Raw genomic sequence first — 17,500 nt, 5'->3', positions numbered from 1 at the left:
CCTTATCGTTTTATCAAATGTTATCAACACATTGTCTATGAAATTGCTTTACACGCCCTATTTGAAAAATGATATTAAAGATAATTGCATTGCGGTATAAGTCATGATGGCCATTTAAAACACAGACAGATAGTTGGTTACTAATTAGCGTGTAAATGACCTGTTTGTAGATATATGATGGAGGATTTTTGATAATTAATCGTATTTAATAATACTGTTACAAAAATATAACAAAATTTTATGTGATGGCGTATGCGTGTGCCTTAATGTCTATCACAACACTAACGCAATTATTTCAATTTCAACGCATGATAGTAGACTGAGTATTTAAAGAAATATAATTTTGTTGTTAAGATACCGTATTTAACAACATAGAAGACGCATCCCAATTTCAACTACGCATGTTCAGAGAAAAAGTTTTTAGTGCATTAAAGCATGTAGTATTTAAAGCAACTTAAAGTACATTACAAAATATTACAAAAGTACTTTAGTTACAGCTGAAAACATTGCTGTATGTAAAAAGTAAGTTAACAGTACAGCTGAACAAATGGAATCCGGCTAGGTAGAAGAGACCGTCTGGATTAAAACTAGCCTATAGCAGTATGCATTAGAGAAAATTAGCTAATAGGAGCTCAACTTCACATATAGGTCCCGGGGTGATTTCTTGAGACATAATTTTTTGGGGGAAAATGCACGTTTTATATGTTATGATACGCAGTAGTCTTTTCTGCATTTTCAGTTTAACATTGTTGCAGTCGTCTTCGTTTTATTTATTTATTTATTTTTGCTGTTTATCAAATTTTTCGACATGAAGTTAGTTATTGTTTTAAGATTTAATGAATGATATATTTTACAGTAGTTATTGCTCTTATGAATTAAAAGTTTTGGTTGAACCAAAATCTACTGAAAGTATAAGTAAAACCTTTCAGCTTTCTTTTCGATCTTTTTAATTTTAGGACAAAACTTGAGTTTAATTTGTAGAAATTTCGACATAAGAAAAATTATAATTTCGACCATTTATTTTATTTATTACAAAAGGATAGGCAAATAAAATTGAAATGCAAAAACAATAAATGTAGTATAATTAGAAGTGAATTTGACACTGTGTATCTCAGAGTTTACGACTCGTTATTTTCTGTGTTCATCAGATTTAGCTGGTCGTTTCTTTGCTCATATAAAGGTAAAATCTTAGATTAATTTATTCACTTCTCCCAAGTTCATTGTAGTAAACTGAAATGTTTAGATTCTTAGAAAGGGATGACTATTCTCATTATCTTTTTGAGTGATGCTTGATGTATCAAGATAGTTTTATTGGAAAATGTTAACTCTCTTCTTCAGTCCTTTTGGTTTCGTTCCCTCAACTCTCCTATTTTTCACCAACCCATTTCTTTACGTTTCCTACTTTACTATATCTGATAACCATTCACGTTCCTTGCATACTTCACCCAACCAAGATTACCTCACAAAGACTGATTTTCCATTTGAGACCAAATATAATTTCAATTTTAATAGTTACTAACTCTGGACATTTTAAAGTATCATATATAGGTGTGATCTCTCTCCTTCCGTCTCTTACCTTTCCTATTACTAACACAAACTACACCTTGACCTACCAAATAACTCTTATCCCTTACTTTGGGAAGTTAAGAAAAGTTATTGGGTACTGAATTAACTTCTCTAATTATTCTAAAACGGCACATTATTTCATATTTAATTTTTATTAGAAATCTATAGCACCAAGATCCAAACTACCACACCGTGGAACTGAAACCGAAACCATATGGTTGCAAAGCGAACGCCTTAACGACATAGCTATGTTGAATTTTCATGGAAATTCATGCAGAAAGCGTGGAATTATACAAGGTGCATTCCAAAAGTTTTGAGAAATTTTCAGGAGCAACGCTTATTAATTTCAACCAAGTACAAAACTCTAATCTTCTTCAAAGTAGGATCCTTTGACTTCAAAGCACTTCTTGTAGCGCTCCAGCTTCTCCAAAAAGGCCCCATGGAAGTCTTCCAAAATAAAAGTGTCCAGAACGCTGGTCACAGCAGCCGTCATCATTTTCAGCTTGCGGAACAGCCAAAAATCACAGGGAGAAAGAGCTGGACTGTGGAAAGAGTGAAGGACAGTTTGTTTTGATACCCAGGATTGAATGGTGGACTGGTGCATTGTCGTCGTGTAGTTACTCTGGCTTTTGGCGATGAAATCTCTTCCTGAACTCCCTCAAAACCTCCACAAGGTATTTTTGTTGACTGTCTAGTTATATGGAACCCAGTAGATGTAGCTGATGACCTTATTGTCGAAAAAGAGGATCGTCATGAACTTCCAGGTGGAAGTCATAATGATCCACTTGAGCTAGCGAAAAACATGCTCGGCTCATACAAGTTAATCCATAAGCAGTCTGGAGCAGTTCATAAGTTTTTGTAGTGTTTTTGCCTAATCCAACAGAAAACTTTATTGCATAGCTTCCAAACTGTCATCACATCCCGACTGCATTCTGCATACCAATCAAATAATGTTTAGTAGAGTGTGACAATTAATGTTTAGTAGGGTGTGTTCAAAGTATTGTTACGGCTGTTTTTCAATCTGGAATAACAAAAGTTGGCAGGTTAACTTATTAGATGTTTAGTAATGATATACTAAAATTACGATAAACTAGGACAGTTATAAATGCCTCTCCTAAAAAAAAAGTCCCAAAACTTCTGGAATGCTCCTCGTATTACACTGCGGCTCATTATCAGTCATATTTTCTGTTCACTAATAACACAAAGAGCGACTAGTTTCTAATCTCTACAAAGATTTTTCTGTTTTTGAAAATACATTTAATATATTGTACCTAGTTTAACTATTTTATTTATAGAAAAAAAAATCACGACCCTTACCCCATCAGCGCCAACATAGCTCTGCCATGACATTTTCCCACTCTTTGTAAGCTCACAATGCTCTTAAAGGAACGCTGTCACCCAGGCTAAGAACCACTGCACTAAAATAACACAAGAAAAATATACCTCACAGTATAGCAAATTTCTGTATCATACAAACACAATTTTACATTACTGAAAGACAATGTTGTACATCAGTGACTTAGAGACCTGCTACAGGTACAGCTATTCATTGAGCGATAATGCCTTAAAAATGATATTTCATCGTATATACAAATCAATGACCTCTTCAGTGAGCGAAACGTAATAAAAATATGGTTAATGAAATGACGTAGTATTAACTGCATCATACTTAAAAATTAACACTAATAAAATGCTAAAATCTTTTAAATGTAAACAACAGCGATGTGTGTCAAAGTTCTAATGTCTGATTTTTTTGAAAGCTTTAAATTTTGTTTCTCAAACGTATCTTTTACAAACGTTTTCCGTAGAAACATGAGTGCTGGTTGTAGCTGGTTGTAGCTGGTTCCTCTCATCGCTTGCCCAGAAGGCGACGCCATCTTGAATGACTAGTCAATGAATGTTTACAAAATGTAAATGTATTATAAGTCCAAGGACAAGCTTTATTTTCCACCCGAAGGTAAGTGAAGCAGACAATTGAACTGATCTATTTTTCTGCCAGTGAAATAATCCAAAAATAAAAATAAATTTATAAAATACAATACTGATTCAGGCACATGGCCAATAGCCTTGAGGGGATGGGTTTAGCCATTACCATCGACTCCAATACTTTACTGATAGTTTATCGACCTCGACAGGATGAAAAGCAAAGCTGACCTGGGCAAAATCTGAACGTAGGATATACAGAGTGGGAACAAATATCACAAAGTATATTTTCCGATGCTCTGACGATTCTTCCAGCTCATCTCCTTAGTTTCTACTTTAGGTATAAGGCCAGTAATTTCGAAGGAAGGAGATCAGTCAATACTGTTGGCTCCAGTATTATGGCTGATACTTTATTTACTTGACCTTGAAAAGAAAAAATATGCAAAGTTGACCTCGGCGAAAAGAAAGAGCCGAAAGGAATACCGCAAGGTATTTCTTTCGGCGCTCTAACTATTCTTATAATTCACAACCCTTACAATAGTTATTTCGTATAAAGCCTAAAAGTTGGTGGGACGAGGTTAGTCGATTAAATTAACTCCAATATTCGCTAGCACTTTATTCTATTGACGCCGACGAGATGGAGGATAAAGTTGACCTCGACGGATTTGAACTTTCTCTTGCGTTGTTTTTTTCTTTCCTTTCTGCTATTTCGTTCTAAAACAACACTACACTGGATAATGTAGCATCTTGAAAGAGATCATCAAGAGTTATAGGTAAGACACGAAGACATCAAATTAAATAGCATCGAATTCGAACTGCATATCGAATATGATAAAACAATATAACAAAATAATTTGATTGAAGAGATTCAAATACAAAATGCGCAAAAATAACTGTTATAATGTTTAATACACTAACGAAAACGAATATTGTACTTATCAAATGGAGATGAATGGTGGGGGCAAACTATGACGTCATTTGGTTTTCTTACGTTCTTAGCGCTTTGAGTGAATTAGGAAATTCGACGTCATAACACGCACACACTCACACACATACACACGTACATATACATACACATTCGTGTAAACGCGCGCACACACACACGTACACACACACATTTATACACAAACATACGCGCGCGCGCATATATATATATGTGTATATGTAAAATGTATATATATGTATGTATGTATACGCAAGTTTTTACAAAGTGATTAAAATTCATCTCGAAGCAAATACTGAATAAGTATTTTACTTGTAATTTCGAAAGGCTGTATTGGTAATGGTGTAGAAATCGCAAAGAAACTTGACAATAGTTTTAAAAATAAAATTGACGACATCCGTAGTCCTTGTGGCTACATTGAGATCTGTCTAAAAAGTGATGTACGCCAAAAATGAACCGAGAACTGTTGTTTCAAACTTTTGCACGGTTAAAAATATCAGCCAAAATAAGCTTATTGCCTGGTATCGAGATAAAATTTCTCCGCAAATTCGAACTATAAAAGAATTAGGTACTGGAGTAGATTTCTGTCTAGGTATGGAAATTCTTTTCCCGGGAAGTATCGGGCTGCACAAAATCAAATACAACAATCCAGGGATGTCAGATCGACGTCAACATTTTAAACATTTTCAGACAGCTTTGAATTCTATAGGTATAAACAAAGAAATTCCGATGGAAAAATTGGAATCTGAAAGTTTCTTAGAGAACTATTATTTTGCTCGTTGGTTTAAATCTTTTTTCGAAGCTAACTATACGGGTGAAGCATATGACTTAACTCGTCTTCGGCAATGGAATCAAATAAGCAATGATAGCAAAAATGAGACCAAACGAATTGGTTGTGGGGACTGCTTGTCTAGAACTAACGTAAAGTTGAAAAGTGTTTCTTGGAAGAATCGTAAATTTACTGTGACTACGAAACAGAAGATTCCTGTTAGGCTTCGAATAAACTCGAATATTATGGCTAGTATGAAACGTAAAAACGCTGTTGATAATAGCTCTCAGACAGAAAAGAGCTATTATGATTCTATAGACGAACATCTTACATTTGTAAAATCCATAATTGATGAGTTATCGGAGGTGAACAAAAACATGGATGAAACTAACAATTTTTTAGAACAAAGTAAAGCTGAGCTACAGACAGAAAAAGACAAACTGTTAGAATTCAATAAGAATCTAGAAACTAACTGTGAAAACTATCTAAGCAAAATTAAGGATCTCAACCAAGAAGTAGAAGAGTTAGAACAGGAAAATAAACGTATTAATGGGGTAAACGAGAACTTGGGTCAGTCTAACAAGAAATTAACTAATCAGAACAGTGAACTAGAAGAAAGTATGAATAATTTAAAACAGTGTAATGAAGGACTTACTAAAGGTCTAGCAGAACTCAAGCGTTGCAACGAAGCTCTAGAACACAGTAATAACCAGATAATCCAGAGTAGTGCTGTCTTAGACCGAAATAACACAAAACTGCAGAAGAAAGAACACGAGTTTGAAAATACTATCAAAAGCTTGATTCATCGAAACCTGGAACTTGAAAAATATCAAAAGGCATCAAAAGAAAGCTATGAAATATTAGAATCGAAAACCAAAGAATTCAAGCAGCAAATTCAGCAGTTAGAAGAACATAACAAAAATCTTACTGAAGAAGCACAAGAACAAAATACAAAAAACAGCAACTTTGCTAACCAACAAAAACATTTAATAAGTGAGAATAAATCTCTGTTGGAAACCTGTGAATTTCTAACCAGAGATCTCAAACGAGCAAATGAATATAACGATTCTTTAGAATCGCAAAGAAACAATTTTCAACAAAAAATCACTGAGCTTCAAGACGAACTGAAGCATTTAAAACATACATCGCCCCAAAATGAACGTCTTCTGGAAGAACAAGGAGAACAATTAAATGTTTTAAAGAATGAGAATAATGAATTAAGAGAAGAAATTAGGCATTTAAAGACTTACATGGTTCGCTGTGAGATTCTTGAAAGAGAACTAAAAGCAATGAAGCAGACAAATGCCGATTTAATTGAACTTAATAAGTATCTAAAGGACTACAATGATAATATTGGCGAGAAAGTAAAGCTATCAAATGAATTTAATAAAGAGCTAACACAAGAAATTAATGAATCCAATCAGACTGTCATAAGTTTAAGGGAAAAGTTGGAAAATCTAAATCAGACTATAGAAATTTCGAAATTCGAGAAGGATAAAATGATAAAACGGATTAGAGTTTTGGAACCACAAGTTCTTGATATAGCTAGACGATGTATTGATCTCTCCGAGAGAATTAAATACTTAACAGAATATAACGCAATGCTCCAAGACAAATTACTTGATTCTATTCAACAGAATTACGAACAAGAGGGCCAAAATATAATATTATTGAGGAATAAATCATGTCTAGAAACGAAGATAAGTGAGCTGCTTCGTTATAATGTGCTCTTAGAGGAAAATAAACAAGATCTGATGAAGTCTAATGCAGAACTTCAGCTTATAAATACTAATTTGATTTTCCAGAATGAAAAAATGGAACGAAAGACAAGCACTTCCCCCATACATTTTGAGAAGTCTTCTAGCAATGTTGCAATTTTTACTCTTAGAATAAATATAGATGACGATGACGATGATTCTATCCTTCGATTGAAAGTACAAGAACCAGTTTCATGAATTATTTTGGTCAGTATTTAGTTGATATATATGTTTAATCTGAAACTATATATATATATATATATAAAATACTTAATGAATAAAGGGAACAGAAACTGTTATTGATTGTTTTATAAGAAAAAAAGTCATTAAATAAACTGAAATAATTTAAGATACTCGTACACAGCACATTAATGCACAACATTCATGCACGACTACATACACATTTGTTTATATGAATTTGTGTATATATATATATATATATATATATATATATATATATATATATATATACATACAAAATACATGTATATATATATATACACGCACACACATACACACATTTGTATGTATAGATAAGTGCGTGCATATATGTGTGTGTATATGTATATATGTAGATATAAATCTATATGTACTTCGCCAATTTGTTATAGTGCAGTGCTTCTCAAACTATCTGATGTGGCATACCGGCAGATTTTTTTTTCCAATGTGCCAGGGACCGGTAATATTCCTTAGTAATATTAATTTATACCGGAAACAATATATATATATAATGAAAATAATAAAAGCTGACAATTTTTTTTTATCTTATATTTGTTTTGTAAACAAATAATACAATATTACATAAGCATTTTATAATGTTTCTTTCTTTTCTGGAAACGCACCGCGTACCGTCATAGAGGGACAGCACTATCATAGAGAACACACACACCACACAAATAGATGCACCGAGAGCCAGATCTTCTGCGATACTTGCTTCGCAGTATGTTATAGACACTCCCTTGTTTCTCTCACAGTCAGAAACGCTTTACATCAGAAAATAGCACATCGACAACTAAAACCAACAATGAGTGTGTTGACCGTTTTCACTATAATACATATGTATGTGTGCGTATTTGTGTGCGAATGTGTGTGTGTGTACAAATATATATATATATATATATATATATATATATATATATAAATATACGTAAACGTCGAACGATGAGAATGAGTGCTCAGCACCACATTCATGGATAGAATTTCTTTATTTGTGTATTAAGGCTACCATTGGTTCCATGCTAAGAAAAAATATCTTGATATATTAATAATCTTTCAAGCCGATCCCATGGAGGAATGGCATTCGCCTCCATTTTGGATAAAAACAAAATCTCGTGAATTCGCTTGGATTCTCGTAAAGAAAACGCTCAATCACGTATGCATGTTGTCCACACACAAACACACACACACACACACACACATACACACACACACATTTGTATGTCTAAATATACATGTGTGCGTGAAGTTATCTTTATGGTCTTTCAAGGTTATAAAAGGATTTCGTTTGGCAAGCTTTTCTACTCTATTTTAAACCACGTGGTTAAATTTTTTGCCTCTACATTGATTGAAATATAAGTGGTAGGGTTTATTTTCTCGTATGTTTTAGTTATGTTATCCAATGTCAACTCTGTATCATTGAAAAACTACATGTCATACAGTCAACAGATAACATCCTGAATATTAGCGATGAAATCTTCACTCCCAGAATACTCAAGCAATAGACACATCAAAGAGGAATTACTACCCGCGCTGCTAACCCCGCAAGTATAGCTTCTTTCCTTGAACGTGAAAAATGAATATATACAACACACAGAGAAGAAATACAACACACACAAATGAAACTCTACAAACAGAAGAATATGCCCCCATGACGAACTACTTCAGTACTCAAACATACGAACAGCACATACACCCAGAATATAATATAATATAATACAAACGTTTTTACCATCCAGCATAATTGTTTTCTCAAAAGTCAAATACAGGGGAAATTACCGCTCGAAAGATGTCATCTAAGAGTAACGTCCCATAGTTTATTGTTTTCTTTACGAGAAGCTCGGCGAATTCACGAGACTTTGTGTTTTTATCCAAAATGGTGGCGAACATCATTCCTTCATAGGATCGGCTTGAAAAATTGTTAAGATATTAAGATATTTTGTCTTAACATGAAACCAATGGTAGCCTTAATACACAAATAATATATGTATGTATGTATGTATGTATGTATATGTGTATGTGTGTGTGTGTGTATACAGTATTTCTTGTGTGTACACGTAGATGTATGACCGCTAATGTTGAATTTAGAGATCTAAGTAAAGTATCATAATCCGTTCTTCTTCCTGTAAAGTGATATGGTTTCTACATCCTTAGCAGTATTACTGGTTACGATATACAAAGCAAATGTTGGAAAAAAAGCATGACAAATACAAGATACAGTTTATATCACCTGTTTCCTACGTACGTTTCTCCATTATAGTTATTTGCAGTAGATGTCCCAAGGGCAAATGGGTTCACCAGTTCAACAGTTCACTACATTATGTTACACAGATCAAATGTACCACGATGGAGAAACAAATCATATAAACAAATGATAGATAACAAATGATATAAACACAAGATGTAGTTTATATCATTTGTTCCCTACGCTCGTTTCACCATCGTGTTTCATTTGATCTGTGTAGCATAATGTAGTGAAGCATAATGTAGCGAAGTTGAGTGAGTATGTATGTTATCAATCAGTTTCATTTCTGTATTTCTTGTCCATAGAGAAAGAGCCGGACTCTAACATAGATTCAAGGCTCCTTCATTGGAACTTTTATCAACATCATCTAGGTATTTGTGAATATGTGTGTGTGTGCAGTAATTGGTGTTAGTGTATGCGCAGATTTGTATGTTTGTTTATGGATGCGTTTTAGATGCATGCATATGTATTTATGTGCTAAATTTTTGGAAAGTTTTACATATCTTTACAGTTCCATTGATGGCGTGTAAATGTATGTTGATCATACCTCTGCAACACAATTGGTTTCTCGTTAAATTGTATAGTATATGAAGCTTCTCCTAATTTCTAAAGTGCGACTCGAATAGTAACTCACGCAGACTCAGAGTTGAATGAAAATGTCAAACATCTATTTATCCAAACTAATTAACCTCAACTATTCTATCACTTTAGTGTAGGAGGGCTCCATAAAACCGAGATTTCTAACCTCTTCCACAAACTCCCCGACACACATACATGCATTATATATATATATATATATATATATATATATATATATATATATATATATATATATATATATATATATATATATATATATATATACAAAAATGCCTTTGAATGTCGTATCGTATTCCTTCGACAACATCTTTTAAATGCCAAGTTTGCATACATGAGGCTGATAACGTCATAAGACTTGGAAGACAGCTCCTTGAGCAACACTCCTTGTCTGATAACTAGAATACATGCCCAGAGAAATCGCACGACTCTACCTCAACGTGTCATCAGATGAAAGATGAGCCTATATGAGCAAAAGACTATTCAGGGATATGTTAGTAGAAAGCTCCGAGATGATAGTAACATTGATCATCGCAACAGAAAGCTCCGAGATGACAGTAACATTGATCATCAAAGCAGTCTATCCTTGACCAATAACCGGGTTACTACCTCTCACTTTGAAGGGTATGCGTTTGCAATCCAGGAACAGGAGATATCAATCAAATACTTGATGCGCAAAAGGGACAGAGATGCAGGAAAAGCAGTAAAATGAGACAACCAATGCAGACTTTGTGGAGTTAACACCGAAGATATCACCCACATCATAAGCAGATGTGCAAAAATGTCATCACGGTATTATTTACTGATGAGACGATGTTTTAGCTATAATGAAATTATAATGAAATCCGTCGGAAGGATAACCCCAAGAACAAAGAAATAAAAACCCAGAGTATGGTAGAAGCCATAGTCACTAATAAAAAGGAGTACTAGTGGAATGTCTCAGTGAAGACCGCAATGAAATGTTAGCACAACAGACCTGATATAATGATTTAGGATAGAGGAGAAACTGTGTACAGTTGTGGAAATTAGCTTCCCAGCGGATGTTAACATAAAGCTGAAGATCAGTAAAAGAGAGAATACCTACGCTAAATCATTGAGAAATCTACAGTTACTCTGTACAGATTACAAGTTCAGGTTTATACCTGTAATTATTGGAGCCCCGAGATATGTAACACGCTGCCTAAATACCAATCTTGAGAAATTAGGCTTCTCAAAACCAGAAAGGAGTGAGTTAATTCGAAGACTTCAGATTCAATCCATCACTGGAACTGTAAAAATCTGTAAAACTTTCCAGAGGTTTATCATTTAAATATACACGAGCATGTCTAGACATGCAACTATATGCATGAGAATACATACATAAAATAAAGCATACATACATACATACATACATACATACATACAAACAAAAATACCTTGTTGTTGATGTTGAAATTCCAGTGAAGGAGCCTTGGATCTAGGTTAGAAACCGACTCTTTCTCTATTGGCAAGAAATTTTGAAATAAAACTGAATGACATACATACATACATACATACATACATACATACATACATGACTACACCAATTAAAGAACTTAGTTTTTGATTTAGGAACTAATTTACATTATTTACATTTGACTGATATTTGTCCTCATCTTGTTTGTTGTTAACACAACGCTCCTGCTGATATACCCTCCAGCCTTCATCAGGTGTCTTGGGGAACCTGGATTCTCATTCCTAAGATATTTTTCGATGTTATTATTATTATTATTATTATTATTATTATTATTATTATTATTATTATTATTATTATTATTATTATCATCATTAATATTATTATTATCATTATTATTCCAGTCACTGCTTGGAATCGAACTCGGAATCTTGGAGTTAGAAGCCCGCGCTCTTGTTAATCACTATGCTATATGCCCGTCAAATGTAAATAATGTAAATAATGTACATTATTCCTCATCTCTTAAATATAGAACTATATAATATATTACTATTTCCATTAAGCAGGTATCATTCTTGAACTACCTTGGCACTTTAATCACAGAAGACGCAAGATGTGTTAAGGAGATCAAAAGAATAGTGCTCGTGAAATCTGCATTCTCAAAATTGCATAACATCTTGAGAAACCGTACTCTGAGCTTCAAGAGTAAGATCCGTATATTAAAATGCTATGTATACCCTGTGTCAATGTATGGAAGTAAGGCATGGTCTATAACATCAAAAATGAGACGGTGCTTGGAGAACTGTCAAATGTGGTTCTTACGGAGAATATTGACAATATCATGGATTAAGTGTCTAATGATGAAGTGATAGCTCGGGTTGCGGTAAATAGTAATCTGATTTGTGAGATAAAGGCCAAGCAACTGAGATTTCTTGGCCATATGATGAGGAAAGAGAGTCTGGAGAATTTAGTGATGACTGGAAAGATTGAAGGGAAAAGAAACAAAGGAAGAAGAAGGATGATATGAATGTCAATCATTATGAATTTGTTAAGGTAAGAAGCGCTAAACATCTGCAAGTGGATTTGTTACAGAAAACAAAGAACACAAAATTGCGATTGGACATAGTCGTCTATGTCCTACATTCTGGACATGGCACCTAAAAAAGAAGAAAAGTAATTCGGGGGAAAATAGACACTCAAAACAAAAGGTCATACATACGTTCGTAGATACATATTTTTTGAGTTCTTGCATATGTAACTGGCTTTGCACGAAACATGAGAATCTGGGCTTCAGAAAACCATAGAGAATGCGTCTATTTAGGTTAAAGGCACTGTGAAAATATGGAAAGCATTCTCAAAGTAATGGCATGTAATAAGAGCTTATACACTCGTGTAGACGTGCAAGCGTGCATGTGTACACATACGTAAGTCAAAACGTGCAGAGCTTTTCATGGAATGACATTTACGGTTGTACACATGCACACGTGTCTATAAACACCGGTAGTTTTGTCAGGAAGTGTTCATATTTGGTAGTGAAACGAAGGTAGATTATCGATCAGGCAAGGAATATGGATATCAATGGCCGGGCTATCTAAGGTATTACAATTGATAAATGTTACAAGGACCTTGGAATTGACAAGAATATTGTATATATTGACTTTGTGAGTAAAGCTAGAATGACAAAAGATACTTCATCTGACTTTGGAAGTAAATCAGAGTTGTGTGCATTCAATAAAACTGTATCCCATCATGCTTTTACAGTGCCAGTGTTAGTAATAATATTTGGGATAGTGGACTGGACACCTGAAGGAATCTGTAACTTGAACATCAAGACTGGGAAGATACTAGCAATAACTGGAAGCTTCCACATAACCGGTGACATTGACATCATGTATGTGATGCTGGAAGTAAAGGCATAAGATCAATCGAGAGGACCTTTAGATGCCACATCATGTCATTTACTGAACTGTAAAGAGAGAAATTGGTACATCAAATGTATACTCAAGAGCGAAGGTAGATACATCATGAGATTAGGCAAAGAAGTTCAGAGGGCTCAGCTGTTTTATGTGAACCAAAGGTGGCTGGAATGACATACTTAAACAGAAACTTGGAAGAGAAATACTCATTATTACAGCTTTGCTATCCAAGGACAAGAGATAACTACTCAATACCTGAAGACCAAAAGAGATACAGTTGTCACAAATTCCCTACGCTTTGAAAAAAAGGGGTCAGTTATACCATACCAAGCTGGGAGATACTAACATAATCAGAAGCTGCACCAAAATTTTTACAAGTGACTGTCTTTCCAATAAACACGAGATTGTGACATGAGTTACTGCTGTTCGTTTTCAGTCTCGGTCGTCGGAAAAAGGAACGAATAAGGTCGAGTAGCGACTCAGCTTTGAATAGAAACGTATTATTTCATTCAACGTAATAGTATTGAGTATATGTTGCGCTTAAAAGCTAATTGCACCAGTGTGGGCCTACTTACACACATGCACACAAACGCACACATATACAACTCCACTGCACACACTCAGAGATACACACATTAACACACAAGCACACATAGTGTATGCATTTAAATGCACAACAGTATACAAATAGCACAGTATGAGTGTGTGTATGTGTATACATACACATACACGCATACAGACACACATAAATACAGTCGTGACCAAAAGTTTGAAACATCTATATAAAAATTGAAATTGTTATACCCAAGTATAATACGATTCAAATACAGACGAACGTAGAGATGTACTTACCTAATAACTGATCCAATGGTTCAATGTCTAGAAGAAAAAAATAGGCAAAACCAAAATTATAGTTCTTGACCAAATTGCTTACTTATAATAAGTAGAAGCTAGTACATGATGTATATGAAAATATGTTCCAAACTTTTAGCCAAAACTATGTATATATATGCATAATATATATGTATACAAATATATACATAAATATATATATATATATATATATATATATATATATATATATATATATATATATATATATATATATATGGGAGAATATACAAATAATAACAACAGACGAGGACAGGTGGTGTAAATAACAAAAGTATATATTAGTATGACGCTCGGGAATACGGAAAGTCTTTGACGTTTCGAGCTACGCTCTTCAACAGAAAGAATACGGAGACAAGGAGAAAAACACGGAGAAAAAAAATTGAATAGTGTTCAGTCAACGGTCAATCATAATAATGATTATATATAATGTATATATATATATACAGTTGAAAATGTCGTTATAGGTATAAAAATACCATAAAAAATTATAGAAAAATGGAGGAGAAAAAGATGTTGAATCAAAATTAGATTTAATACAAAATAGGGTTCAATACACACACACACACACACACACACACACACACACACACACACACACACATATATATATATATATATATATATATATATATATATATATATATATATATATATATATATATACGTATATATATATACATATATATATACGCATATATATATATATATGAATATATGTACATATACATACATATACATGCATATATATGTACATATACATATACATGTTTACACATACACACACACACACACACACACACACACATATATATATATATGTATATATATACACATACATATATTTGTACATATATATATATATATATATATATATATATATATATATATATATATACATACAAATATATATATATATATATATATATATATATATATATATATATATATATATATATATATATATATATATATATATACATGTGTGTGTGTGTGTGTGTGTGTGTGTGTGTGTTTAATATTAAGCACTGCAACCATACCAACTGTTTTAAATTTCACAACTTTCGCCCGGTGCGGACATTCTCATATACATCTGTGTGTGTGTGTGTGTGTGTGTGTGTGTGTGTGTGTGTGTGCGCGTGTGTGTGTGTGTGCGCGTGTGTGTGTGTGTGTGCGTGTGCGTGTGTGTGTGTGTGTGTGCGTGTGTGTGCACACGCGCACGCGAAATTCGTGCGTTGGTATATCTTCGTACACTGCAATTTAAACCTTAAAATGCGTGACAAATTACCAGTATTAAGAATTCGGTGTTTATTTCTGTTCGTCTCATTGTATGTAATTGTATTCTTTGTTGATAAATTCGGGTTTTAGTGTTACATAGAGTATACGTAGAAAAACAAAATATGAGAGATTGTTTGTAAGGTATTTAGTTACACCAAATGATTAAGGTTTCATTAACGTGAGGTGACCTTTAGTTATATAATAGAATTACATAATCATGACTTTATGTTAAATCATCAGAGACGTGAAACGTTTATATGTAGCATTACTGGATTGAAGGTATAACATGATTCATCATTCTGGAGATGGCTATCCTTCAAGTAATCTGCATTATGAAACTAAAACTCACTCTATGTTAATGAATTGTACGTAAGATAGTATCTAAATATATATATTGGGTTCTCTCAGTTTCTACCTTGAAAGGGAGCTCACGAGTCAAAAACTACGGGTGACAAGGCAGCTTCTAACGAATATATGCATACATGGTAACTATTGCTGTCGTATAAGATCAGCTTTTACGCTTCCCTTCATTTTCTTTTGAAGACGTAGAGTATCACTAACTTGATCTTCCATGATGACGAGGACATATGCCAGAATGAAATAATCAAGACTATATCTCCTAGACACCGATGGCATTTGAATATTATCAGTAAGTTGAACATGCACACACACACCAGAGGAACTGGGCTGGTGACAACAAATGACCCCGTTTCACCGAAATATTATGTGGTAACACCGTGAGCGTCCTTTGCCGTGCCAGCGCCTTCAGCCTCGAGATTATTCGCGCATGTTTTGAATTGTTTCAGCATTTGTTTTTTAGAGAAGGATAATAATATTCTCTGAGTCTCATGGGAGATATATATCTGAAGGATTATGCATGCATTTCTTTTCACGTATTTTTCTTTTTTTTTAATCATTTTTATTATTACCCATCTAATTTTGTTAATTGTACACCTTAGTAGTTTTATAACTCATGAATATAACGTAGTTGTTTTACTCTAATGACATCAACCTATCTGAGACAGTTACCGATTCTATGACACAATATTCCTGTTTTAAAGAGATCTATATCAAAATCTTCAACAAAATTCTATGTTAATTTGTCCCAAAGCACCAGCTTAATAATGACAATTATTTCACTAAATTCTTTGTTATTATAAAAATTAATTGAAGCAAAGGTAGTATATTTCAACAGAATATAGTAACAAAAGGTTTAAATAGTTTATATTTTTTTTCCTTACTATTAAGCTTGTCTTCCATAAGTTATTTTTGCAAACAGTTACACCTACGTACTTTTCACTTCGTTTGACTGCGACCATCATAAGGTTTCTTATTCTTGAATATGTACATATTACTAAACAGGATTCGAACTAAGGAACCTTTATTCCTTAAAAGTACTTACCATATTATCCTTAATGCCACTGAAGTATGCGCATGTTCAAGAATAAGACATTTGATGGCGATGGTACTTCAAGCGATCGGAACGTAGTGTAGATATAGCGATGAAAAAAAAAAAGAGCTTGATAGTCCTAAAAATTATTATATTTTTAACCACAACTCATTTATATAAAATTTTTTAAAAAAGAGTTTGACTCAGTGCTTTCTTATGATCTGGGGACTTTGAATAGTTACCCAGGTCTCTCACAAGGCCTAAGGACCCAATTCTGATCTATGTGTGCTGTGACTAGCTGTCAATAGATAAATACCAGTGGGTCCGGTGCATTTATTTGCTCGGGAGTCAATAATGCTGCTGAGACGGCCGTAGTTTGACATTGATAGAATAGCATAATGTATAAAGACAATACACATATTTCAAGTGACATAACATTTAAGATTTCATTCATGTCAAGAGACTTGTATATATATATATATATATATATATATATATATATATATATATATATATATATATATATATATATATATATACTAGCAGCTAAGCCCGGTTTCAACCGGTCTGTTTGGAT

At 33.5% G+C, this 17,500-nt stretch overlaps 1 protein-coding gene and 2 long non-coding RNA genes across 6 annotated transcripts in view; 1 reads left to right on the top strand and 2 right to left on the bottom strand.

The window, feature by feature from the left end:
• Positions 1–1,699: 1,699 nt before the first annotated feature.
• LOC106876731 (uncharacterized) lies at positions 1,700–4,591 on the bottom strand. The gene is made up of 3 exons (XR_001410290.3): positions 3,721–4,591; positions 2,884–2,984; positions 1,700–2,587 (listed from the first exon to the last, which is right to left on the bottom strand). It is a non-coding gene; the product is annotated as an uncharacterized LOC106876731 (long non-coding RNA).
• Positions 4,592–4,660: 69 nt separating this feature from the next.
• On the top strand, positions 4,661–13,779 carry LOC106876730 (uncharacterized). Of its 4 annotated transcripts, none has more exons than XM_014925408.3 (2): positions 4,661–7,165; positions 12,015–13,779. In XM_014925408.3, the coding sequence occupies exon 1, from the start codon at positions 4,871–4,873 to the stop codon at positions 7,154–7,156; it is 2,286 nt and encodes a 761-aa protein (XP_014780894.1). In that variant the 5' UTR covers positions 4,661–4,870; the 3' UTR covers positions 7,157–7,165; positions 12,015–13,779. The 4 variants fall into 4 exon arrangements, with proteins under 4 accessions (XP_014780894.1, XP_014780895.1, XP_014780896.1 ...); XM_014925409.3 differs by lacking the exon at positions 12,015–13,779 and adding an exon at positions 11,853–11,960; XM_014925410.3 differs by lacking the exon at positions 12,015–13,779 and adding an exon at positions 8,617–8,856.
• LOC106876732 (uncharacterized) overlaps positions 12,637–17,500 on the bottom strand; it is a 6,460-nt gene continuing 1,596 nt past the window's right edge. The window contains exons 2-3 of the long non-coding RNA XR_001410291.3: positions 14,217–14,243; positions 12,637–12,779 (exon numbers count right to left, since the gene is read on the bottom strand). This is a non-coding gene — a long non-coding RNA (uncharacterized LOC106876732). The remainder of the gene's footprint in view (positions 12,780–14,216; positions 14,244–17,500) is intronic.

Source organism: Octopus bimaculoides, chromosome 3, assembly GCF_046866305.1.
Source record: "Octopus bimaculoides isolate indiv1 chromosome 3, ASM4686630v1, whole genome shotgun sequence".
Taxonomy (NCBI): domain Eukaryota; kingdom Metazoa; phylum Mollusca; class Cephalopoda; order Octopoda; family Octopodidae; genus Octopus; species Octopus bimaculoides.
This window is presented reverse-complemented; position numbering and strand designations above follow the sequence as displayed.

What these genes read in the sequence shown, in the direction of transcription:
- LOC106876730 (XM_014925408.3), top strand. Translation starts at nt 4,871, where the DNA reads ATGTACGCCAAAAATGAACCGAGAACTGTTGTTTCAAACTTTTGCACG.